Genomic DNA, 24,988 nt, shown 5'->3' with positions numbered 1-24,988 from the left:
ATCTATCTATCTATCTATCTATCTATCTATATGTAACTCACCTATAGAGGATTCATTTTTGATAATAATGTTTTTTTTTTAGTAAATAGATTTTATAGCATCCCTCTAATCTAGATTCTAGTTTTGTTGAGTAGCTTGTACCAAAACGGAACTCTCCAAATTATCATTGCCCATTACTAATGCATGAAAAATATAGTGACAGGAGTGGGAAAAAATCAGGCCCGACTAAGAATAGCAGCAGGCCTTAATTGTTGGTTGTAAGGATAGCAGTTTAATTAGAAATCTTCTTAGGTGCAAGGAATTATACCACATCAACTACATTTTACAGGTTTTGGGATGACAGGAAAATAAAGTTGCCATAATAGGATCCACAAACACACTGTAGGTCTTCTAAAGAATATTATACTAGTATTTTAACAGGGAGGGTAGTTAAGTACAGAGCTGCGGGATTGCATTTCCTGCAAGGCTATTTATGGCCTTTCATACATACCTTGATGTGTTCTAACAAGACTATAAAGTAACCTTAGTAATGCAAAGGCAAATCAAATTGAGTTTTATTTTACAGGCATTGGAAATATGTCCTTGTTCAAATGATGCGATAATATAACCCTTTCCCTGTCAGCTTTTTTACTTACTATTTTTCGAAATATATGCAGGCTTTTGATATTTTGTCTACAAAAAAAAAAAGAAAAAGCATTCACAATAGTCTAAATAATGAAGCATGAGAAAGTCTGTAGTGGAAACTAAAGGAAAAGGGAGTGGGCATCAATAGCTTTCCTGTCAACCAGCTGACATCATCTCATTTGGGAAAATGTGATTGGTAAATCCTTAGACCTGCCCACGCAGGCATCACGCATCAGCACTGACAAAATGATTCCTGAGTGCATCACGAAGACCTGGTTTACCTCACTGATCCATTCAGGAAAAGACAGAGGATAGAATTCAGATTTACCGTAGTAGTTGTTGTCACACCGAAAGATACTGGAAATAGACATTTTGTAAAGGGGTGTACAATAAACCTATTTGTTTCTGTGATATTGCAGGAAACAGTAAGATTAAGACATTTCTGAACATAAAGGCCTTGACTGTCTCCACACTGATGCCGTGGCCAAACTTAATTATCCAGCATCCTTGAAGGAATTCTTCGAAGTCTTGTGACAAGGTTTTCCGAGAGATCACCGTGGCCTGATGTAACGTATGCAAATGTGTGTGTAGGAGTATGAGTGCTCTGAAACGTGTAACTGTGTTCCTGGATAGGAACTGAGCACCTGTCAGCCCACTTGTTCCTGGATAGGAACTGAGCACGACTTGGGCTGACTAATAACTAAATTCTTGCATGAACCACATGCCTGATTTTACTCTCCACGGCATCCTTCTCAGATAAGAGGTGACTAAAAACCCAACTGTGTAGACTAGAATGTCTATTTTTTGTTTTCAAGTACAATTCAGGCTGTTGAATACTTGTGAGTAGATTTAGTAGAATTTGAAAATATTCTCACAAACATTCTGACCTGATTTCCTAATAACTACTTTCTGTGTTGGCAGAACAGGTTCTTGTCTAATTTCAGGCAGAACTGAAAATTCATTCAAAACCAAGTGGTAAAGTACAAAATGATCATATCCTGCTCCATCATTGTATATTATTGTATTATACAAACTGTAGAAAGCTTCTCTGTTGATATTTACATTTCAGAAGTTCATTTTTGATGAGGGGTTGCAATTTTGATATCAAACTACACAGTGCCGGTTTTCCTACTTTCCACTGCTTCTGATCTCTGCAGAAGAGGTGTGAACTTCTAACGTGTATTCACCTGCTAACTTTCCGTGTTTTTTTTACCAAAAGTGAATGCCGAACCATGAAATTTACAAGCTGTGCGGGTTTACTTCAAAGCAAAACAATGCACTGCAACACAATGCTCAAAAAATGTTTCCTTCCTGAGATATTTTAAAATCCATGACACAGCCGAGCTTTGGTAGCCTGACAGAAACAGGAGATGCGTTGGCAAAGGCCACCGGAATTTTCGCAGGCGCTGTCACGTCTTTCCTGTTGACAGCCAATTTCCAGACAGCTCTTCATAGATATGCAAATGGAATAGTGGGCTGGCTGCAGAGGGGAAGACGCTGGTGAATTGTGCTGATGAGGACTGCTATCAGCAGGATGACATATACTGGAACATCCTCCACTTGTACTCGTATTGATGGTGTATGTGCATCAGTTCTGCAGCGCATTAGTCTGAAAAATATCTGTTGTTCATCTTTAAACACTGAGATTTGTTACAAAATCATTTCGTCTGTCTGTCTTTGCTTTGCTCCGTGAGATAGTGATATAAAACGATTGCGCTAAAAAAAGATTTATTTGAAAACATACACTTTAAAACATCTCAATTCTAGGAGAAGCCACGGTAAAATTCATAATCACCATCAAAGTCTGAAGGACTAAATACTGAACAACTCTGTCAACCGTCCAGTCAGCAACACCTCATACTTTTTATACATCACACACAAGTACTGGGAGTTGATCCTGACTGTCCAAAGTTTGACAGAAACGGTCGTTAAAAGTTACAAGGCGTTTCAATGCTTTACCATGTATGACTCATTTGCAGCACAGCTCTACTTATCTGCACTCTGAGGGTGTTCTTAGCAGTGCTGGATTAGCATTAGCTGTGCTTTGCAATTGGGTCAGACCTGCAAAACTATTCAGCGGCGGTTCCGATATGTGGGCTGCCAGCCCTCCAAACCGCTGAGTTGGTTCCGTACTCAGCTCTCGGTTTGTGCTTCCCTTATCAGTTTCTGGGGCAAAAAGGTCGGCGGTCCCCCATTTTCTTGGCTTGGGGTGGACAGGTACTCTAATTCGTAGCCTCCGCTGTTACAGGCCGGGCGGACTTCGCTGGAGGGCTTCTTGTGTTCCAGGATCTGCTGCAACTGGTGACTGGCGTACTCCGGCTTGGTGGTGAGGGGTCCTATGGGAACCTCGATACCCAGGATATCGCTGACCATGTAGGGGCGGAGCCAGCCCACCAGAGGGGTACTGCCCGGGGTGTAGTGGGTTTGCCTGTGGTAGAAGAGAAGACCGTCCACCTGCAGGCACAGACAGAGAAGCTGGGTTCAAATGAAAACCTTAAAAGCTTTCCTGCTTCAGTGAAATAATGAGACATGGCAACTCTACAAGACTACTGTGCTTGCAACAAGACGGCAGACCAAGCCATTAGCAGGAAATGGTTGAACAGACTTCCAGGTCTCCTTACACTGTAGCTGTACTCGGCTGCCAGGGCTTTCTTTATCGATTCCGCTGTGCAGTTTGTGCTGTCAAGGTTCACAAACCGGAACTGTTGAACCAAACAAAATCAGACAGGCAGGTTGTCAGTTCCAAATGCAATTTGCCTTCGTGTCACGTGAGAAATTGCTTTGCAAGTGGGAGTGTGCTCGACAAGATCCAAGCCAGGTTTAAACCCCTTTTGGGCTGTACCAAACAAATCGCTGAAGATTGAGAAGTGAAAATTGAAGACAAAGTTCTAAGCAACCACAAAGCTCCCTAGTTCTTTAAAAGACGTGCGATGGTCAGTTTAGTGTACAGACTCAAATGGGAGTTTCACTTAAAGTTTTACTTGGTCTCATTTCAGCCTGAGGAGCTGTAAGTGCTAGTTTAAGAGTTTAAGACGTTATTCGTGCTAAAAGGGAAACATGGGTGTAACAAAGTATAAATCACAACACAACACACAAGAAACACAGAACATAAAAGCTATACAGGACAATACAGAGCCAGTCCAGGCTCTCGAACAACAACGTTAAGTACTAGAAACTATGAAGAAAACAGCGACCTGGAAAAGAGAAACTGTATTATTCTGAACCTTGCTACTCACGGGATTACGTTTAGCGATCTCTGACAGGCCATCTGTCTCCTGGACTTTGGACTGGAGCCAGTAGAAGCGGAACTCGGTCTGTCGATGGGAAAAGAAAGACCATAAACAAAAAAACAAAACAAACCCTTTTGAATTCTGAGCCAATTACATGAAGCGACGTGGCAAGAAAAAGCACATCTGTGGCCCAGACTTTGCTACTTAAGCAATTAGACAAGCATCTCCCTGGATTGCAGGCAGATTAAGAGCCGGTCTTACTGGACAGTCATAAACGGGGTGGCCTCTCCAGCACATGACATCCAGGACGTAGTAGGTTCTGTCCACTTCACTGTAAATGCAGTCCAGGATGGTGTAATCTACATAAAGGAAAAGTGAAAAGATGTTGTGTAAAATGCTGAATTTTCTTCCACTGATGATGCTGTGGGAGTGTAACGCTGCAACACACACACAGCACCACCCACCTTTTCCCATGGCCGAGTTGTGTCGGTTCCCGCCGGGCAGCAGTGAGGGGAAACGGTTCACGCAGTAGCCACTTTTAGTGTACGCTGCCGTGGAACCCTTCGGTACAGAGACAACACAAGATAAACAGACAACCGTTACTATAAATGCAGTACACAGCACTGACCTAAGACTTGAACTGTGGTCGGAAGTTGTCATGTGTCGGGCTTTCAGACTGATGTTCAGCAGCTCGAGTTACAGCATCCAGAGTGGATACAGGTTGTGTACTCTGCTGTGTACTCTGCTCTGCAATTGGAGGCCCGGATTCATGAAGAAAACGGGCTGCAGTTGCATAATCACATTGCTGTATGTCAGGGTGTGTGGAGTGTGAGCGACACAGGTACACCAAGAGTTCTGTGCTGAGAAAGAGGGAAACCACATGCTGGGGCCCATTATGACAGGTTACTATCCAAACATGCACAAGACTAACGGTGCTCCGCTCACAGAATCTCACTGACTGAAAGGTTGAGCGGAGATATTGAGCGAATCTTTCATGTGCTGCTTCAAAATGATGATGATGATGATGATGATGATGATGATGTAATAATCAATGATGATGATGTTGATGATGAAAATAACAGAAGAGCAGTGATATGTTCCTACCTTGGAGGCAACAATGAGACATCGCTTCCCCACAGGACACACGACCAGCAGCCAATCGGTGTCCAGCTCTCCTGGCACATCCACCAGCCACTCTGACAGCATGAGCTGAGGAGTAGGAGGAGGAGACATAAGCCTTACAGTAGTTAACAAGCACAACATTGGATCTTCATCATGATCACTGTACTTAAGAGGGCAAAGACTAAACCTGTCAGCATTCAACAAGCTTGTACAAACAAACAACTATGTAATTTAGTACTCCGCTTCATGCATGAGAGTAGGGTTGAAATTCTAAAAACTCATGTGCTCTCTGCTGGCCAAGAAGTATACTACATGCAACAAAGACTGACCTGGTTGGCATAATGTTTAGGCAGCTTCCTCCTCTCAACCTCCATGCCCTCTTCCTCTGAGTTGTCATCTTGCTTCTGTTCCCCTGCCTCCTGCTTCTCCATGTCCTCCTCCCCGTCGCTGTCTCCCCCAGTCCAGTCCCCATCAGCCAGACGCCGTGCATGGTTGACATAATTTAACCTTTTTCTAAAATTTGCAGCAGGGAAGCGAAGCAACAGTCGATTCAGACATTTGCATTGCATGAAAACAACCGTGTAACATACCGATGCAAAACAATCATGCCAGTCCATCAAAATTTAACAGTGAACCACCTCAGGGCTGTTTTAAAACTCTGCATTGTGCAAGTGTCCAGGACCGAACGGTGACACGATGAGCACACTTACATTTTCTGCAAGTCAAGGAATCGCCGGCGTCGCTCGCTCTGCTCCAGCACACTGTACTTGCTCTTGTACTGGGCCAGCCGAGGGTGGGCGCTGGCTGTGCTGTTGGGCTCCTTGGAGACGGCAAAGCTGGCCGACAGGGCTTGGGTGAGGTCGTCCATGGGGACTCTGCAAACCAACAGAGGGCTGATCACATAAACATACAAGATCATCCGCTCCTCTCCCAGGATCTGGCCATCCGTGTGAGCACTGATACAGGGTGGTTGAATGATAACTAAAGGATAAATCATGACATCTGATTTTACAGGGTCATGAAGAATCTGGACAGTGTGCTAGTTAAACTTGTGCGTAGTCACACAGCAGCCACAAACACCAATTCGAATATAATTTTTTATATTTAATTAATATAAATTACATTTAAGTTTAACTGTTCCTTCTGCTGTAATTAACTTGAAGTTGATATCTGGATATGCATGTAGTGATATTATCTCTCATATGTCATAATGGGTTGACCCAGCAGCTGCCCTTAATCAGGTACAAGGACCACAGAGAGAGAGTCACATGAACACTTTAATCATTTGACATAAAGTTTAGTCGTGACACATTCTCCCCGCAAGCAATAGAGACACAAAACTGTGTTCTAAACAAACAATACATGGGTCACTTTAATTTGATTAAGACCATCTGGATGCAAACACCCAGCTACTGTTTTTTATCTACCTTTGTTGAACACACTTATTGTAAGTCGCTTTGGATAAAAGCGTCTGCTAAATGACCGTAATGTAATGTAATGTACTGTCTTATAGGCTAGCACTGTGCTGAAGAAGCTAAGCTAGTTTCCCGTGTGCCTTCCGCTGTATGGAAACATTCAATCACAACTGCTTAATGTATACCAACTACACATCACCATTAGACTCAAATGAACCATTAGACGCTAATATTCAATGCTAGTAAACATGATCCATGTACCTTGGACTTAGGGAGGCTGCGGCGGCGGGGACGTCTCGCAGACGCGGTATTCCGATTTCCGAATCTCACCGAACTGCCAACATGTGGATCCCGCTACAGTTCTTGGCAAGACCCGCCTCTCACGCACTGCGATTGGCCCGCGCCCGCCCATTGCCTCGCGCGGGCATGGACGCCTGGCCAATCCTAGCCCATGAAGAGCGGGCCTTGCCAAAAAGTGCTGTGGGGTGCAGCCACGCTGACGTCTTCGCAACCGGCGGGTACTTTTCGTTGGCCGACAAACAGCGTCACACTAGCCCGGAGTTTATACGCGCCATCGTTTTTGGAAGGTATACACATAATGTGTAGGGACCACAGATAATGGTATACAGAGTATATGGTATGAGAAGCATCAGTCACTAATGTAATGTAGACCTTTTCATGCACTGAGTATTTTTTTGGGAATGTTCCTCTTGCGTTGCCGTAGGGCTGGTGGAGTGTCGTATAAGTGCATGTGTATGTTAAAAAAAATAAAAATAAAGAACCGTTTCTTTGTGTGTGTGTGTGTGTGTGTGTGTGTGTGTGTGTGAGAAAAGGTCTGTCACTACAACAAATAATTGATACACGAAAGCAACAAACACAACAAACTTTTTGATTAAGCATGTTTAAGAAGGCACAGTCAGTCACTAGAAAAGTCTGTCACAATATCATCGTCGTGAGTGAGTAATAATAATAGCAATCACCATCATCATTATTATCACTTCTTTGAAATGCAGTTGTGTTTCCTGTGTTATCGTCCCTTCCTGTTGGGGGCGATGTTGAGCCATTTTCTTGTCTTTCAAAGAATAAAGGGGGCTGCTGAAAACAGTCAACTTGCCTTCAATTGTCCAGTCTAACGTCATGGAAAGAGTTACTTTGTTACAGCGCAAATAGGAATAAACTGTTAGAAATGGGGTTCGACGACAATGCAGGTCGATTCTCAATAGCCACGGACTTATTTTGTGACAGACTCTATTCTTTAATTTAAGGGATCGACTGAAGATGCGCAAGAACCTGTATACAAGACAAACACTGCAAGTTTGATAGTGAGGGCATGCGGAGCAGAACGCACTGGGATACCATTACTCATTCCTCCGCTTTTCTTCACGTCAGACCACTTTGTTTTGGATAATACTTTCAGCAATGATCTTTTCAAGGCTACACGATGAAAAACAAGTGTCCCGTGGCTGAACAACGCAGGATTGTTGTACAATTCCCGAGGACAACGACCGGCGGAGCTTTTTGATTATTAGTTCTTCGGTGAAACCAGTTTTGCTTCTGAACCTGCTCTGTTTGTGATGGACAAGGAGGAAATATTCCATTCTCGGTGGAGTAACCATTGTGTCGTGTATTCTAACGCCTCTATGAAGTTAGTTTTAAACGTAAGATATCCTAAGAGATCTCATGATCAGACAATAGACCCATAGCCTCAATGGGCTGAGGCTTTAGCTGCACTTCACATATTTGTTTTGGCGTTTATAGGTTCTCGGTTCTGTGTGGCATGTTTATACCAGATCATTAAATTTTCATAGGTGACCCTGTGCTGCTGCACACATGAGCTAATTGCTGTCATGTCATTTGAGATTATTTTAAATATTAAAGTGAGTTAGTCAGATGTTTCCAATACAGAATGCATCAATACAGTGACATCAACATAATCTAACCAGTATGTGCATGTAAAATTATCTGGTTTAGGATCCACTGGAGTATCAAGATGTCTGTGAAAGCCAAAGCAATATACACTTTTCAAAGTGAAAACAAAGAAGAGATCAGCATTCAGGAGAATGAGGAACTGGTTATCTTTGATGAGAACTCGGTGGATGGCTGGTTTCAGGGGGAGAACAGTCGAGGGGAGAAGGGTCTGTTCCCTGCATCCTATGTGGAAATTATTCGCCCTCGCTCAAACTCTAACCTGACCGATTGCTCTATTAGCCCTGCAGGTTCTCTAGGAAATGACTCTTCCTATTTCCCCTCAACCCCAAACACCTCTCTTCACTTGCAACAGAGTTATTACGATGAAGACGACGATGACTGGGATGATTGGGATGACAGATCCACAGTGGTGGAGGACACTGACCACACTAGGACTAGTGGGGCCAATGGGCATGCCCACCAGAGCCCACAGTCCAACAACCCTAATGTGCACTACAGGGCCAAACCATACATGGAGAGGCAGGACAGTATATCCAGCTCCCGTAAAGGCAGTATGGTGGGCCGAAACTTGAACCGATTTTCCAGCTTTGTCCGTTCAGGGGTAGAAGCATTTGTGCTGGGTGATGTACCCATGATGGCAAAGATAGCTGAATCCTACACTATAGACATGGGTGCCTTGGGACCCGAGTGGAAGGAGAGTCCACAGCCTTTCTCTTGCTCCGTTGAAGACCCCACAAAACAGACAAAGTTCAAGGGCATCAAGACTTACATTTCGTATCGGGTCACGCCGAGCCACACAGGTCACCCCGTCTACAGGCGCTACAAACACTTTGACTGGCTGTACAACCGCTTACTGCACAAGTTCACTGTGATCTCTGTACCCCATCTGCCTGAGAAGCAGGCTACCGGGCGATTTGAGGAAGACTTCATCGAGAAGCGTAAAAGACGACTGATACTGTGGATGAACCACATGACCAGTCACCCCGTCCTCTCCCAGTATGAAGGCTTTGAGCACTTTCTGATGTGTGCAGACGACAAACAATGGAAACTGGGTAAGAGGCGGGCAGAGAAGGATGAAATGGTGGGTGCCCATTTCATGTTGACCCTCCAGATTCCTAATGAACACCAGGACCTTCAGGATGTTGAGGAGCGAGTTGACACCTTCAAGGCCTTTGCTAAGAAAATGGATGATAGCGTCTTGCAGCTCACACACGTTGCCTCAGAGCTGGTGCGAAAACACATTGGTGGATTTAGGAAGGAATTCCAGCGGCTTGGAAATGCATTCCAGTCCATCAGCCAGGCCTTCATGCTGGACCCTCCCCACAGCTCAGAACCTCTCAACAATGCCATCTCCCATACGGGCCGCACGTATGAGAACATAGGAGAAATGTTTGCAGAGCAACCTAAGTATGACCTCTTCCATATGCTGGACACACTATCGCTCTACCAAGGCCTGCTCGCCAACTTCCCAGACATTATCCATCTACAGAAAGGTAATATGCACCACACACTCCTCACTAGCAATGACTGTTCTAATCACTAATAATGGGTGTGACTATTAAAATGACAATAATGTTTAAGTTATGGATGACGGATTGGGTCAAAAGCTTCGCCTGCAGCATCTCCAGTGCACCCCCCCTCCACACACTGATACACATTATTTGAAGAAGCAGAGTGGGTGTGTTTTATGTGTCAATCAGGGTTGAATATTAGGTCAGTGGGTTTGCCTCTTGCGCCTCAGGGCCCCAACACACACACACACACACACACACACACACACACACACACACACATTCATGTAACTATTGTAATATATCAACACATCTACCAACCCCCCTACTAACCCTCTATGTTGTACCTGTAAATCACTCTACGTGCATTTCCATAGATTTGATACTAGTGCCAGAGCCAATGTAGCAACCTGGAGAAAAACGTGTCAAATGCCACCTCGGTTTGTTGCCGGGAACCATTTTCAAATCTAAAACGGACTAAACTTGATGTCAGTGGTCTGCGGAGGAAAAAAATGTTTGCAAACAGACGGCATGAACCTCCATTCGTGTTGTTGTTGTTGATCCTGGTATTTTCTACCCTCTGATTCCTGTAAGGGAACTTCCACATCCTGTTACGTTGACTCTCAAACCTGTGCAAATGCGGGCTGGGGTTTGTGAAGGTTCCAGGGCAATCATTGTCTCTGGCACCAGCACTGTGTCTATGGAAATAAGCTAAATGAACTCTCTAAGGAACTGGTTGGCACACACAGTACAGTAGAGCAGGTGTTTCTTCTTGGCTATCATATTTCAAGACACGGCTCAACCTGTTTGTAATTATCAATATTCACAGCTGTGGAAAAACAGCCCCAGTGTCAGTGGTGACAGCCGATCCTGAGCAAGTTCATGAATGACAGCAACTGAATTTAACGTGAAACATATCAGTGCATTTCACCACTGCTGGAATCAGTGACTTCTAACATAATACAACATAAAGCACTATTAGAGCTACAAAGTGCTTTACCTCCTCCAGTCCATGGTCTGATGTATCAGCTGACTGACTCAACACCTATGTCAGGTGAGAGGAGGTAGCTGAGGAGAAAGGAAAGGGCTGTTACCACTTAGGAACAATTGGGTTAGTAAACGTCATATCTCCTTTAAACAGATGGTGCTCATTATCAGAGAAGTTGTTGGTGATTAAATTCTTCATTCTACAGCCACCCCACCCTGTAATAAAGAGAAAAACAAAGGCGTCTGAAGGAGGATGTAAGATTTTCCGAGCAGGAATAAAGTGTCCATAGGTGTTTGACAAGGGTGCAAGTTTGTGATGCTGTTGACAAGTTAATGAAGAGTGAATGATTCTGCCCGTTAAATGATCGTAATGATAATAACCGGCTTGTGCAAAGGATTGATCGTGTGCTTGCGAGCCATAATTGTGTCAAGAGAAGAAGAAGACATTGGCCAGAAATGGGGTGTAGCTGCCCAAAGCTACACCCGATTTCTGTCCTTTCTGTGTACTTTCCGAGAGACAAGACGTACCATACAGGAGGAGCTTTGTCTGCTCCTGTTTTTGTGCAGGCAGAGATCATTAGCCTGTGCTCTGCTCTGCCTTCCCCGATAACGCCCTGTGATGTGACTTCTTCTGGACCAGATACAGCTGTGGTAACATTCAGAAACACACAGAACTGAGGTTAGCCTATTTCCTGTGAACTCCTGATCTTCCTCATTGTTTCTGCCTGACTTTCCCTTTCAATCAGGTCTATAGGAGGAGGATTTTGAGATGTGTTGTCGGCACTGAGTACTTTAGTTTCTCCAGTGTGTGTGCACCATACATCTCTGTGAACCTTTTGCTTCGCCGAGTTTGGTGAGCTGTAGTTCTATTTACTTTTGGTAGGCAGTCTGTCAAAAATGCTTTCTGTCTCATCATCTTCTTCTCTCTGCTTCTTTTCATCTTGATTTTCTGTTTCCATGCATCTCATGAAAGACCATCCATATAAAAAACTTGTGTCTGGATAGCTGCCCAGGTTTCTATAAGAGCAGACTAAATCAAGTTCAGTCCAAAGGCTTGGACTCCTACAAGGAGGCTGTCATTGACTGAACCTTGGTCAAAAGTAATCCTATAGGTAGACCTTGATCTGCTTTGGATACAATTGAAAATCTTGTAATATAATAATGGAACTCTAAAGGCTTTTATGTGAGAGGCAGATGTGGCCATTGTGGCTAAAACAGCTTTGCCCGTTGGAATGACTTGTTGGTAATCCTGTTTTCTGTTCCTGATTGAGTTATATCCTCTTTAGTAGGCACTGATTACTAATTACATAATCGTAAACTGAGTTATGATGAGCCAACTGTGCATTCTTTGTACGCAAGGTAACACTCACATTTAGTATTTGTGAGTGTAATGCAGTATTGCACATGTGTGTACATAGGAGTGCCTGATTACTGAAGCAGTGATCTGAGGCAACACTGCTCCTTGGAACCTTGAATAAATAGACAAGGAAACACAATAGAGTGAAACTGACCCACCCCACCTCAACAGTATCAGTCCGATCTTGTCACATATTATCAAGAAGGAATCTAGTCGGTCTGTGCTAGTTCTAGACCTGCAGCACCCGCGGGTCCCCAGATTACAGTGTGACACAGAAATTCTTACTGATGAACTGAGACACTGAATTGATTTGAATAGAAGATGTTTTCATATGTAATCATATTCTGATTCATATGTGCTCATAACCTGACTCCTTTTTGGGCACTTAGATGTTAATAAGGTATAGAAATTGTGGTGTTTGGGTTTTCTTCCTCCTTCAGCTGTTGCTGATAGTCGGACAAAAACCTGCTGTGATCCACACCAGATGAGTTTCACAGTTAAAGAATGAGATGCCTTTGACATACCAGCAGCAGATCTGGACAAGAGGTTGGTTGTCTCCCATATGGCGACACATTACAGACCACATGTAGCCTGGAAGTTTGCCGGATAAGATATTGTGCCTGCCAAATACACATTTTGATCTGCCGTTGTAAATAACAGAGGGTTATTTAACTTGTTAATGTGTTTGCATTTTGGGGCCATTACTTGGTAAAGCTTTCCTGTGGGAGTTGACCAGGAGCACATGGCATTTTATATGGCCTGACAAACATGTTGCGGATTCAGATTCCATATGTAGAGCACAACACTAGGTAATGTCGAGAAACCATAATCTGCGTGACCAGGCTTGTGTTTCAAAGCCGTGGAGAGTGGTCTCGTTATTGCACCTTTTGAACATGGCCTCTGTGTTGTTTTCTTTGTGAGACGCCACTCCTGGCTGACTGCGGTGGCCATGGAGAGCAAATGTTTTCTCTCTGTTGTTTGCTTACACATAAATCTTGACAGAGGCTCAGCTATATTTTTCACACACACTCTGCCTGTCCGCATGCATTCCTCTGTGTGTTGGCCCGGTGTGCTGTTGTTTCACACTGAAGGAGATTACAGATGTCTCCTAAGAACTTGGACTTAACCACTTTTACCACAGAGACACAGACTTTGTTGCTAAATTCTATTAGACCTAAAACAAAGAGAAGGAGAGGAAAATAACTCAAAGTGATGTGCTCCTGAAGGATCACACTTTATAAGGTGGAGTAGTGATGCAGAAGATCACCATCATTATCATCATTGTAAATTGGAGCATTTTGGAGATATTTGGGGTTAATTTATGCTGACTGTTGGTCCAGCGATCCCTCACGTAAACAGAGAACATGATCCATGGAACAAGTGGAAAGGCTCCAAGTGAAGTTAGATACAAACAAAACATTTTCCTCTGACATTCAACCCTGAAACATCTGTATTTCTATGGTGTAGCACCTTCTTTCTCATGAATGTGCATTTTTCCCCAAAACTGGATGAAGTGTCTGGACACAGAGCACATTTTGGTGCAAGGTGGAAATGGTGTGTGTGTGTGTGTGTGTGTGTGTGTGTGTGTGTGTGTGTGTTTGTGTGTGTGTGTGTATGTGTGTGTGTGTGTGTGTGTGTGTGTGATCCCTCTGGCACCAGGCTGAGTCAAGCTGAGCCAGTGCTTGTAGTTGGCATGGGGACGCGGTCGCTCAGAGGACAGCATTGTTAATTGTCCATTCTCCATCTATTGTTTTCTCCTGGTGTCATGATATCATTGTGTATGAATTACCAACAAGGCAGGAAAAACAAAAAGAATACATCCAAATCACAAAATATGTAATTTGCTTAAGTTGTGGGTGAAGTTTGCAAACATATGACAGATCTGTTATTCCAGGACAACTGGAATTCCGATCAGCCACAGATCTGCAGACTTTATGTCTTGTGACCTCGATCCATTGTTATGTTTCACAGTGGATATTTGTTACTTAACGCAGATCAGAACACACAGATACATTTGTTCCATCCCAAAAGAGCTATGACACTGAAACAAACAATGACAATTTGATGGTGGCATGAGAAATAACATATATTTCACAAAGCTTCAAGAATAAATAAAGAGAAATAATGATCTGTCAGTGAATGTTGACATTGGTCATCTGTTATGAAATGATTTACAATGTAACTGTTTTATCTCTGGAAACATTGTGGTTTGCTGAGATTTCCTACTTTGAAATGCATCATAGTGCCTGCAGTGTATGAATGTGTTCCAAATTGTGTTTTTATTGGACTAATATTTGAACGTGTTATCAGAAACACGAGCTGAAACGTGTTGCAAGAGGAAAGGTTTTGAGATAAACATGCGGCTGTTGCTAATTATAATGAATGAAACGTCCCTCCACCAGAGATCACAAGCAAATCCTCCCTAATAGAAAATATTAGAAGCATGTTTGACACATGCATGAATTTACAACATCATCCATAATAGTTTGATCTCATAATCCCTGTAGCCATTAAAGTAAGACATCTGCCGGACATTGTTGGAGCTCAGGAAGCTTCACATCTTATGTCTAAGCAAAAGAGTTGATTTGGCAGAATTACAGTTTTTTTTAATTTATGTTTTAGCACACAAAGTGAGGAGTGAGTGTGCAGAGGAGTGCAACCCGCCTGGTCACCTCAGCTTTTCGAGGAGAAGCAATTCCCAATGCAGGGTAGAAAGGGTGGATCTGTTTTGCACATTCTTCATCGTTGAAGTCATGAACTTTTAAAGAATTGGAAATATTCTGTTTCCCTCAACGCAGAAAATAGGGATTATTAAGGGTATCTGAGACTGGCTGTGAGCTCAGGACACATTCTGAGTCTTTATCTTTGTAACTGACTTGCAGATATAAACACTATTAGCCAGTGTGCTTACTCAGCAGAGGGGTTTTTTCCTGTTTGTGCAAGTCCAACTTTAAACACTGCTGAGTCACTCTCACCCTGACATGCATTCATGGAACTATGTCTCATTCCTCCTCTGCTCTCCTTCCCGTCAGTTGTTTATATCAGGACCGTACTGTAACTTGTTCTGCTCTTAACTTGTTTGTATAGTATACAGTATGTCAGTAAATGTGTTTTCATATGATTAATATCTACGTCAAGATGAACAACAAAGCCAACATGCTTTTGTTTTGTAGCATTCAAACTCATTTTAGAAACCAACAGATTAGATCATCAGATCTTCACTGTGGTGCTAGATACGGAAATCAGCCTGCACACACACACACACACACACACACACACAAACACACACACACACACACACACACACACACAGTCTCCTATTTGTCAATGTTTTGTGGTACCACAAGCCTTGTCCTCAGATGTAATATTAAGCCGTTTGTGTCCAATCCAAACAACATGAATTGACCATTTGTTTGGGTGATTTCTGCTGTGATCGAGTTTCTTCTATCTGTTTTTGAAGCATTTTGAACCAAAGTCTTAGTTGAGTTTTTGATGTTGGTTAGTCATTTGAGCTTAGTTTGGAATGTGACGGAATGGTTGAAGGTTGTTGGTCTTAAATGAGCTGTGTTGTACTTCACATAAGTAATAACTGTTTAATGACTTTTCGCAGGTTTTTATCTTGGATCTGGAAGTGTCGTGCAGTTGTTTGGCATTTTACTTTACCTTCATTCAGAGACAAATGAGTTCAGTTCAAGTGTGTCACCCTTCTTTTGTCTATTCAGTTTTGTGTGATTGTGTTTTATGTTGTTTTGGTTGCAAGCGTGAAATAAGAGCCACATACCACATACGCCCCCACAAAACACAAAGAGACACACCTAAAGAGGACTGTGGAGAATAAAGCCTTACTAATTATCAGTGTTTGGATGGAAACAAATTCACCCCTAAATGGAAGATTTGAGTATTTTAGAAGCATGTCTTTATTTTTTGTTTTTGGTGTTGCAACAGCAAACATTTCACAGTGTTTTTATTTTGGCGACGCACCTGTCCAGTTATAACTACCCAAACAAATTGAGTAACATTACCCATGTCAGTGAATTTTAACAGGACTAAAATTGAAAAGGCTCCACTCAAACTTGGATTAGTTTCCACTATTGGATTAAATTCTGAATTAAATCAAGGAGAACCAATGTTCCTTGTATAAAGAAGCTAAAATGACATGCATCTGTCCTAAAATTGCAGTTTGGAGCCGAGTACAAGCTAGCTGCTCTTTATGGGGATACTCTGCATGCGCTTAAAAGACACATTGCCAGAGGAAATTGATAAATAATCACTGCTTGATAATTACAAGCGCATACGGATCTAACGCCGTAAGCAAACGTGTCATGAAGACTGATGGATGGAAGATAGAAAACATCGTAGAGCGTCTGTTAGCTTCCTGGCTGCGTCCTGAGCTCCGGGCAGGATTGTGTAAACAGGGAAATTTGGCAGATTCTTGACCTCAGTCTGCCCGGAGGGTTGTGGTCCTAGTTAAACCCAACTGTCATATTTCATTTTCATTCTGTTTCATTCACAATGTGACTCCTCAAATATTGTAAACTCGCCGGCTTTTTCATCTCTTCTTTCATCTCACATGCACGTTGTTGCTCTTTTCCTTTTCCCTTTCCCTTTCCCTTCCTTTCCTCTACTCTCCTCTCCTTTCCTACCCTACCCAATTCAGGCCCATGGAGCTGTGAGGTGAAATAGTTCAAACACTTAAGCCGCAGTCATAAAACATGCAGTAGCCAGAGACTGGAGTCTGGTTGGGCCAGATAAACAAATCTGGTGACTTTCTTGGCTACTGGCAGTACATCAATGTGTGTTTATTAACCATGGACAAAGAGAAACATACACATGTTATGAAGCACACACACAGCTTTGTTTGACATTCCCTAATAGCTTCTATTTTTCAGCATGCTACAATTTCATAATAATTTTTTTTCGATTAAAGCGTTATCTGTGATGAATGAGTCGAGGTAAAGGATGTAGAAATGTAGGCTGAATACCTCAAATCTGTCCCACATACACACGCACACACACAACCGCAGACACACACACACACACACACACACACACACACACACACACACACTCACTCACACACAAAACCACCAGCCTCTTTTCTTTATGTGCCACAGACATGCTATCTGATGCACATTCTCGTCTCATGGGGAAAATAGGATACATGCATGTAGGTCAGCATCCACACGCCTCTTTCTTCCCTAGAACAGACTGGAAGCACTTTCATGCTCTCCCAGACTTCTGCCAGGAATTCCATACAAAACTTAGGACAGCTTGAATGATAATAACGGATCAGACGTAAGTACTGTATGTGCCGCCGCGGCTTCAATAAAGACATGAAGAGACAGAGAGAAATCAATGTGCTTTTTCGTTTCAAGTGGAGGCTCTAGCGTGTGGAGACTCTCACTGGTCTGACTGGAAATGCAGTTTGGCCAGATGCCTTTGAGCTGTCATGTTCTGCCACTTGGAAAGTGACGTCATAGCAGTCTGGGTGAAGGTGGCTCCAACTTTTTCTCATCGCTGTGGAGCTACAGTATCAGTCTGGTATGCAGGGAAACAAGAAGTGATTGTGTGGCAAGTTCACCACCACACCTATAAAGGACAGCTTCTACTCAATCAACTTCTGTGGGCGACGTTACAATTTTGATATTTTTTGCATCTTCTCCACAGAGAAGACATCACCGTAATGACTTTTTAAATGATCATAAGCACATTTGACCCTTTACTCCTCTTTTTTATATGCTTTATTGTGTTATTTCAGTTAGATTTTGATGTAGATTTTGACGTAGAAATATTCTTAGCTGCATTTTGTTGATATTACCCTTCACCAAATCAAACAGAAATAAAGTTGACTTGACTTAAAATTACAATAAATTACATCAGCGCAACTGAAGACAGAAAATAAATACAATATCCATCCATCATCTATCACCGCTTACCCACTAGTGACTAGTGGGTGGCTGGGTTGCTGGAGCCAATACCAGCTGTCAATTGGCGAGGGCGGGGTACACCCTGGACAAGTCGCCAGTCCATCGCAGGGCACACATAGACACATAGACACAGAAACAACACTCACTCTCACATCACACTTGCGGACAATTTGGAGTCATCGAATTAACCTGCAGACACCGGGAGAACATGCAAACTTCACACAGAAAGTGTGTTGCTGTGAGGCACAAGTGCTAACCACTGCACCACCGTACCGCCCATAAATATATAATATGATATTCAAAAATATACATACAAAAATGTTCAGTAACTACTGTAAGTTTTGTGTACTGGTTATATTCCATTGTATAATGGTTCTAGTTTTTCAATTCATAATAATTATAAAAATTAATATCTGACCTTATTTCTATACATCTCAGCTCTGGCCTGCTTCCCCTCGTAGTCTCATTTCTGTCCATGTACACGTCTTACTCTGCACATTTGCCTTTATAGCGTATAATTTGTCAAGTCAGTTTATTTGTATAGCCCAATATCATATACAATGTCTCCAAAGGGCTTTACAGACCCACAACATCAGGAAAATTCCCTACCCAGCCCAAAGCTCTCTAGGAAGAAAAGGAAAAAGTCCAGAGAAAACCTAAATGGATATGGAAAAAAGGAAGAAACCTTGGGAGAGGCAATTCATGAGAGATTCCCTCTCCACGAATGGCTGAGTGTGCTATAGGAACTTCCAGTGGGATTATGCAGAGGTACAAAAGGAATGCAGGGCAAAACCCATAAAGGCTTAGTGGAGCAGATGGTGGGAGGTTAGATGGAGAGGAAGATGGGATGCCATGGAAGATAGGATGGTGAGGGGGGCAAAGTGGGAGAGGGAGCTGCAGAGTCCTGGTGGTGGAGCACCCCTGCGTCCCCCTGGGAAGGCAGCCGTCTGTCAACGAAACAGCCATGGAGCTGAAAAACAGCTGACCCGTGGACCCCACACTCCAGGGTGTGTGGCCCAGGGCCAGAGAGGTGATCAGTAGACATCAGGAGAAGTAGGAAGTAAGGTGAGAGGGTTAGAGAAGGATGGTGGGAGAAAATCTGTTAATGTGCCCCATCCTCTTACTGCACTGACACTATCACTAACCGCAGTGCACAAAGTCTGTCTGGGCCCTAAGTTTAACCTGGGTTGGCTTATCACTTTTCTGCAAGTAGGAAACTGTGCCTCCTGCCCATTTAGCGGACATCGAAGTTTACTGAAAAGAGGTACGTTTTAAGTGGGATTTGAAAACTTCTAGAGAACCTGCCTCTTTTATGGGCCTGCCTGCTGAGATCTTAAAGATCGCGCGGGAACGTAATTGGAAATAAGGTCAGAAAGATACACAGGAGCTAGGCCATGTAGTATCTTATAGGTAAGAAGTAAGACAGCCCTGGCACTGACAGGAAGCCAGTGTAGTGATGCAGAGGAGTTCAGAGGATTTCAGAGGAGTTCAAACCAGAGACGAGAACATTACAGTAATCCAGTCTGGAGGTGAAGAATGCGTGAATTAGCGTTTCAACATCTGCTTTGCTAAGAAGCGGTCTGATTCTGGCTATATTGCGGATATGGAAATAAGTAACTCTTGTAACGTTATTAATATGGCTGAAGGTTAGATTTTTTGCCATTGCGGAGCAGCGGATGGGACCATTGTCAAAATCAACTTATAGATTTTAGTATATAATTTAATAATAATGGTATATATGTATACAAATGTACTGACTGACATGTTGTTTTTTCACTAACTTAGGCGCCTTTGCAAAGGTGAAGGAGAGCCAACGGATGAGCGATGAGGGCAAGATGGATCAGGACGAGGCCGACGGCATCAGGAAACGCTGCCGGACGGTGGGGTTTGCCCTGCAGGCAGAGATGAGCCACTTCCATCAGCAGCGAGAGTTGGACTTCAAGGACATGATGCAGGCCTACCTCAAGGAGCAGATAGCCTTCTACCAACGTGTGGTCCAACAGCTGGAGCGCACCCTCCGCATGTATGACTGTTTGTAAAGACACCAACCAACTCACTGCCTGGGGCCAACGTGCCAAAAACATGGCCACGAGTGAGAGGACAGTCTGTGTCTTGAGTCCTTTTAAGACATTTTGTCTTACTGATGAAGCAAGTCGTGGAATCGTTCACTTTGATGGATTCAAAGTCACATTTATTATTTTTACCTACTCTACGTTTTGTTTTTCAAATACATAATGCTTAAGCAGTTACAACACCTTATTTTACAAAATTAATTTAAGGTTTTTGTAACAATTTTAAGTAAGAATGTAGGTTTCAAATGAATAGTGGCTCTGTAGTTTATTGCTCTGTAGTTTAACACGTTCAATACAGAAAACGGGTTTTATTTTGAAATAGTCCCCTTCTCTCCAGCATCATGCACTTTGGATTCAACTTACTTCCAATACAGCAAGTGAAGTCACACAGAGAAATCTTTCTGAGGATTAACATGAATTCAGCTTCTTAGTGGATATTGTCTCAACTGAACATGAGTAAATAGTAGTTTTGTCCAGATAAGAGCACTGTGTTGGTTAAGGGAATCACATCTTCACCTATACTGGATCTTGTTGAGGCCTTAACGTGCTCAGGTGTTCACTGCATTGTCTTACTTCATCTCAGTTTCCTCTGGTTTCCTGTCTAGACTTTGCACCACACAGAGGCCTTACTGATAGAGTTGGAAAGTGCCTTTAAGGGGGACTGAGCAGATCTTGATGGTCTGTCACGTGGTTGCACAGGATGATTGGAGCTTTGCAGGGACGGGTTGTCTGTGTATCTTTGTCTGTGTGTATGTGGGTGAGTGAATCTTGTCACCGACTGTGCTGATTATTTCCCTTTTCCATGGTGGAAAACTAATGTAAGACTTTTATACGTAGCCAATATCTAACACCTGATATGACAGGCAGTCAAGTTGTGGATGTGGATGCTTTGGTGATGTGAGCCAGAGGTGTGATTGTCATGTGTGCTATTTCATTATTTAGTTGACATGAGACCAAATTCTCCTTCTTCCCGATTTTTATTTTATTTTGTGGATCAAAACCATTATGATTTCATCGTATTTGTCTTTCAAAAACATATCTGAATAACCAACAAACCTGCATAACTGAACTCTCGCTGTCTCGATGCTAAAAGGAGTCTCTACGTTTATATGCACACAATACTTAGATTACTCAGATTGTACTGCCATGAAATGCATCTGGAGGTGTCTTACTTATAAATCAATATACAACCGCATAATCTAAGTCTGTCAGTCAGAGTGAACTGATATCAGCAGCATTAAGATGCAGACATGGTGTTTGAAAAATTGCCTCATTTATTGCCTTAATCACAACGTAATCAAAGTTTTCATGTGCATGTAAACTCAAATGAGTGTTACTACTGAATGACTTTTGTTCCAGTAACATTACTCATTCTGTATAACAATTCATGGCCACTTGTGGTTTGAGAAGACTATCTTTAGCCTCGTTTATATGGAGAGTGTGTCGCAGTTATAAACATTTCTCAAGTAACGTATGGGGTTCAGTACTCTCACAGCTCAACTTGCTTTTCCCTAAAATTTGAGATCATCTTACACATTTTGACAGCAGAGGGTTTGATGTGTATACGTTGCACCTGAGTATGGATGAAACATGAGAATAACATAGATTTTGTGAACGACTGGTCAGAACCTTATTGTGGTTCACAAAGGACAAAGAACTGCTGAGTCAGGGACCAGGTTTCTGGGTAAATCTGCAGATGGGCCGTGTGCGTATGACTCACACTCAGTAACTCCTGCAGGCCACATTTGCAGTCTCTTGCTCATTTAACTCTTCGCTGACTACATAGTATACTGATTGTGTCTTTTTTTTATTGTCACCGTTTTCTTTTCTTTCTGTTGGCATTCGAGCACAGTTGCAGTTGTTCCTTAAAGACCAAATATGTCTGACACTTTTTTACTGGAATTCCACTTTTACTCTGGTTGTGGTGAACATAGTTTTATATCCAAACTGCTCTGTCCTGAATTGTGAAAATATCACCTACAATAGAAAACAACATTCTATAATGAGATGGTTGGACACCAAAGTCAAAGGCAGATTTTGGGCTAAAGAGATGTAGGTGGGTAAGAATTTATTAAGTGAACCATGCATGACGTTTTGAAAGGCCAGGGGAATGTTTCTTAACACAGATGTGTGGCCACAGCTGTAACTCTGTGCTTTAGCTTCATTCTCTGGTGATTTTCGAGTCATTTGTCACTTGATTAGTTGAAAAGGGACCTACGAATCTTAATAAACATAATAATGGTGACTGATTTCTGTCTTTGTGGATTTGTAAAAGCATTTAATATTTAAACCATTCAGGTATTCTATTTTATATTACAAACATCATCCAAGTAATGAACAATAAACATAGTAAGTTCTGGCCGTTCTCTCAATGTCCTGATCTAAACTGTTCTTTTGATTATACAATACATGAGGATGTTAACACATGTGGAAACAAGAAGATAAATCAAACACAGTGTGCTGAGAGCCTTTCCAGATAAGTGTGTACATGTAAACACACGGATTCACCACCATAATAAATTATCTTAAAGATATATGAGCACTTCTGATCTGCAGAGGCTGGACTGGACTTCGTATCTTATTTGACATTCATCATTATGCCACGCATGTGTTCAGAATGTTTTTGATGTATAAATATATTTTAATTTTATATACATTTATTTTTAGGTATACATTTATGATGATGTTTTTGCGATTTAAAAGACAATCCACAATTCGATTAGAAAATTATTTACATTTGGAATGGAATGGAGCAGTTAACTGCTTACTAGGAGCAGCCCAAAATCAAATCAGCAACATTCCGAATCATGCCATGCATGTATAAATGAAGATATTTTATTTATATTTACATTTTTTCAATGAAATTAAAGTACTTAAATTTACAATTAAAATCAAATAAGTCATATGTTTTCTCTGTTTTGTAATTGTATTTTATGGTTTAATTTGTTTGTATTCTGATATATCTTTATAGCTGTGGTCATTGCAAAAAGAAATGGAATGTTTTGATAATTGTTCTAACTGTTCTCCATATGCAGTTATATAGGTTCTTTACTGTTCTATTTGGTGGTTTTGCTATAGAATACACAGCAAGCAGCAGAGTGATGTAGTTACTGTTTCCATACACAGACGCTTCCCTATGTAAGATACACCTGTACGCCATTCTTTCTTTTCTTTGACACTTAATGTTACGTTTCTTGGCATGAATGAGACTCAAGGTTGCTTTGTGAGGACAGCTAAACTGCAAAAGCACAGCAGGTAATGTGTTCCATATGTTTCAGAAGCAAACATTTGAGCATTCAGACATTTGAAATGAACAGCTCTATCATCCAAGGTAATGAGATGTTGTTGTAGCTCCCGAATTGTCACTCTGATGAGGTGTCTGAACTAATTACCAGGTGTCTTCAACGTTTTTCAGGCCAAGGACCCCCAAACTGATGGGGGGGGGGGGGGGGGTCCCATGTTATTGTGTAGTTAAAGCAGTGGTCTCCAACCTTTTTGCCTCAGAGCTACTTTGACAAAATAGAAGTGTCAGAGAGCTACTCATGTTTTACATTATTAGTAACATTTGTCCACATGGCTGATTCTCCACCCAACCCAGCTGAATAAGGCTATTTTCCACGATCATCGTCTTTTGTTTGACTGACAGCTGATTGGCTTATAATCGTTTTGTGACAAAAGGGGGCGGGATGTCTGTGAATTTGGTTGGATAGAAATTTAAACAGCTTTACCAGGTGACATGTTGTCAAATGTACTTCTTTGAACCTTTGCAAGCTCTCAGAAATGGCAGGCAAACTACTGTTGGAGACTACTGATTTAAAGACATTTAAATTTGTGGGTAAAAAAATTGGTCTGAAACAAAAAATGTAAAATAAATAAATAAAAAATTGTATACTCAACCACAAATTTCGCGACTCCCCTGCAGTACTGTTGAAGACCCCTGGACGACTGGTTATGTTTCATATCCCATATCAGCATTCTTTGCACACACATAGGTACATATTTAGCCAAAGAAGAACAAAAATTTATAGCGGCTCAGAGAGAGCGCATTTGCTCTGCTGCACCCTCTGTGTGCTCTTGATTTGCCATCACAATTCCACAATCTATACTCATTCAATACAAATGAAAGTCTATACAGTCCACGACAAAAAGACAAATTTAGTTTTATTCTTTACAATAACTTAATTTTTTTGTTGTGTTGTTTTATATATATTTTTTTATTTATTATTGAAAAGGGGCTGGTCTTTCATTTTTGTTGTGGACTGTACAGCAGTGAGTGTATGCATGTCTTACCTTTACATGAAAATGCCATTTGTCTGTAACACCTGAAGAAGAACAATAGCAGTACAAGCCCGTGTGCTCACACAGACACACACGCCCCCCTCATTGAGGCAGAGGTACTGGCTGCCTCTCCTCCTGACTTTTCACTGCAGCGTTATGTCGGATCAGAAAGACTAGTAACAAGTTGGTTTCCCCTCCTGAGGAAAAACAAGCGACATCATCCCAAATTTCTAGTTAATGTCTTTTATGCATTTTTTCGCTTTCAAAATTCAGCCTGCGGGCCGGATTGAACTCCCTAGCGGCCCGGTTTTGGCCAGTTTGTGAGGGATTGCGCAATCCAAGAGGAGGGTCAGCCAGTCACTGCCTCCTTTCGCGTCTTTCCCCCGTATTTGAATAGGAAATTACACAAATTCGGTGATATTGACGATAAAAATCATTGGAAAGATTGGAATCATACACTAATTACATTTCTATCACAGATCAGTGGACAAATATTTTTATTTTTTATTTTCAATAATTCTGCCACCTGCTCCCCT

General features: G+C 42.1%; 2 protein-coding genes across 2 annotated transcripts; one reads left to right on the top strand and one right to left on the bottom strand.

Moving 5' to 3' along the window:
- Positions 1 to 1,647: 1,647 nt before the first annotated feature.
- On the bottom strand, positions 1,648 to 6,742 carry snupn (snurportin 1). Its single transcript, XM_076142630.1, has 9 exons — positions 6,653 to 6,742; positions 5,687 to 5,851; positions 5,306 to 5,489; positions 4,959 to 5,063; positions 4,319 to 4,415; positions 4,116 to 4,213; positions 3,861 to 3,938; positions 3,246 to 3,326; positions 1,648 to 3,078 (listed from the first exon to the last, which is right to left on the bottom strand). Exons 2-9 carry the CDS (start codon positions 5,842 to 5,844, stop codon positions 2,758 to 2,760), a joined length of 1,122 nt encoding a protein of 373 aa, XP_075998745.1. The 5' UTR covers positions 5,845 to 5,851; positions 6,653 to 6,742; the 3' UTR covers positions 1,648 to 2,757.
- A 741-nt stretch (positions 6,743 to 7,483) lies between these two features.
- On the top strand, positions 7,484 to 22,423 carry snx33 (sorting nexin 33). The gene is made up of 3 exons (XM_076141976.1): positions 7,484 to 8,049; positions 8,363 to 9,813; positions 19,888 to 22,423. Exons 2-3 carry the CDS (start codon positions 8,382 to 8,384, stop codon positions 20,139 to 20,141), a joined length of 1,686 nt encoding a protein of 561 aa, XP_075998091.1. The 5' UTR covers positions 7,484 to 8,049; positions 8,363 to 8,381; the 3' UTR covers positions 20,142 to 22,423.
- Positions 22,424 to 24,988: the final 2,565 nt, after the last annotated feature.

The sequence above is a fragment of the Genypterus blacodes genome, unplaced genomic scaffold, assembly GCF_046128005.1.
Source record: "Genypterus blacodes isolate CSIRO-AG114 ecotype Tasmania unplaced genomic scaffold, CSIRO-AGI_Gbla_v1 ptg000021l_1, whole genome shotgun sequence".
NCBI classification, from domain to species: Eukaryota; Metazoa; Chordata; class Actinopteri; order Ophidiiformes; family Ophidiidae; genus Genypterus; species Genypterus blacodes.
Note: the sequence above shows the minus strand (reverse complement) of the source record. Positions and strands in the feature narration are given on the sequence as shown.

Excerpts from the sequence above, each read along its gene's own strand:
- snupn (XM_076142630.1), bottom strand. The coding sequence starts at position 5,844 with ATGGACGACCTCACCCAAGCCCTGTCGGCCAGCTTTGCCGTCTCCAAG. Across the intron at positions 4,214-4,318 it reads CAACTCGGCCATGGGAAAAG|ATTACACCATCCTGGACTGC; the intron begins GTGGGTGGTGCT and ends TCCTTTATGTAG. Across the intron at positions 3,327-3,860 it reads AGATCGCTAAACGTAATCCC|TTCCGGTTTGTGAACCTTGA; the intron begins GTGAGTAGCAAG and ends TTGGTTCAACAG.
- snx33 (XM_076141976.1), top strand. The coding sequence starts at position 8,382 with ATGTCTGTGAAAGCCAAAGCAATATACACTTTTCAAAGTGAAAACAAA. Across the intron at positions 9,814-19,887 it reads CATTATCCATCTACAGAAAG|GCGCCTTTGCAAAGGTGAAG; the intron begins GTAATATGCACC and ends TCACTAACTTAG.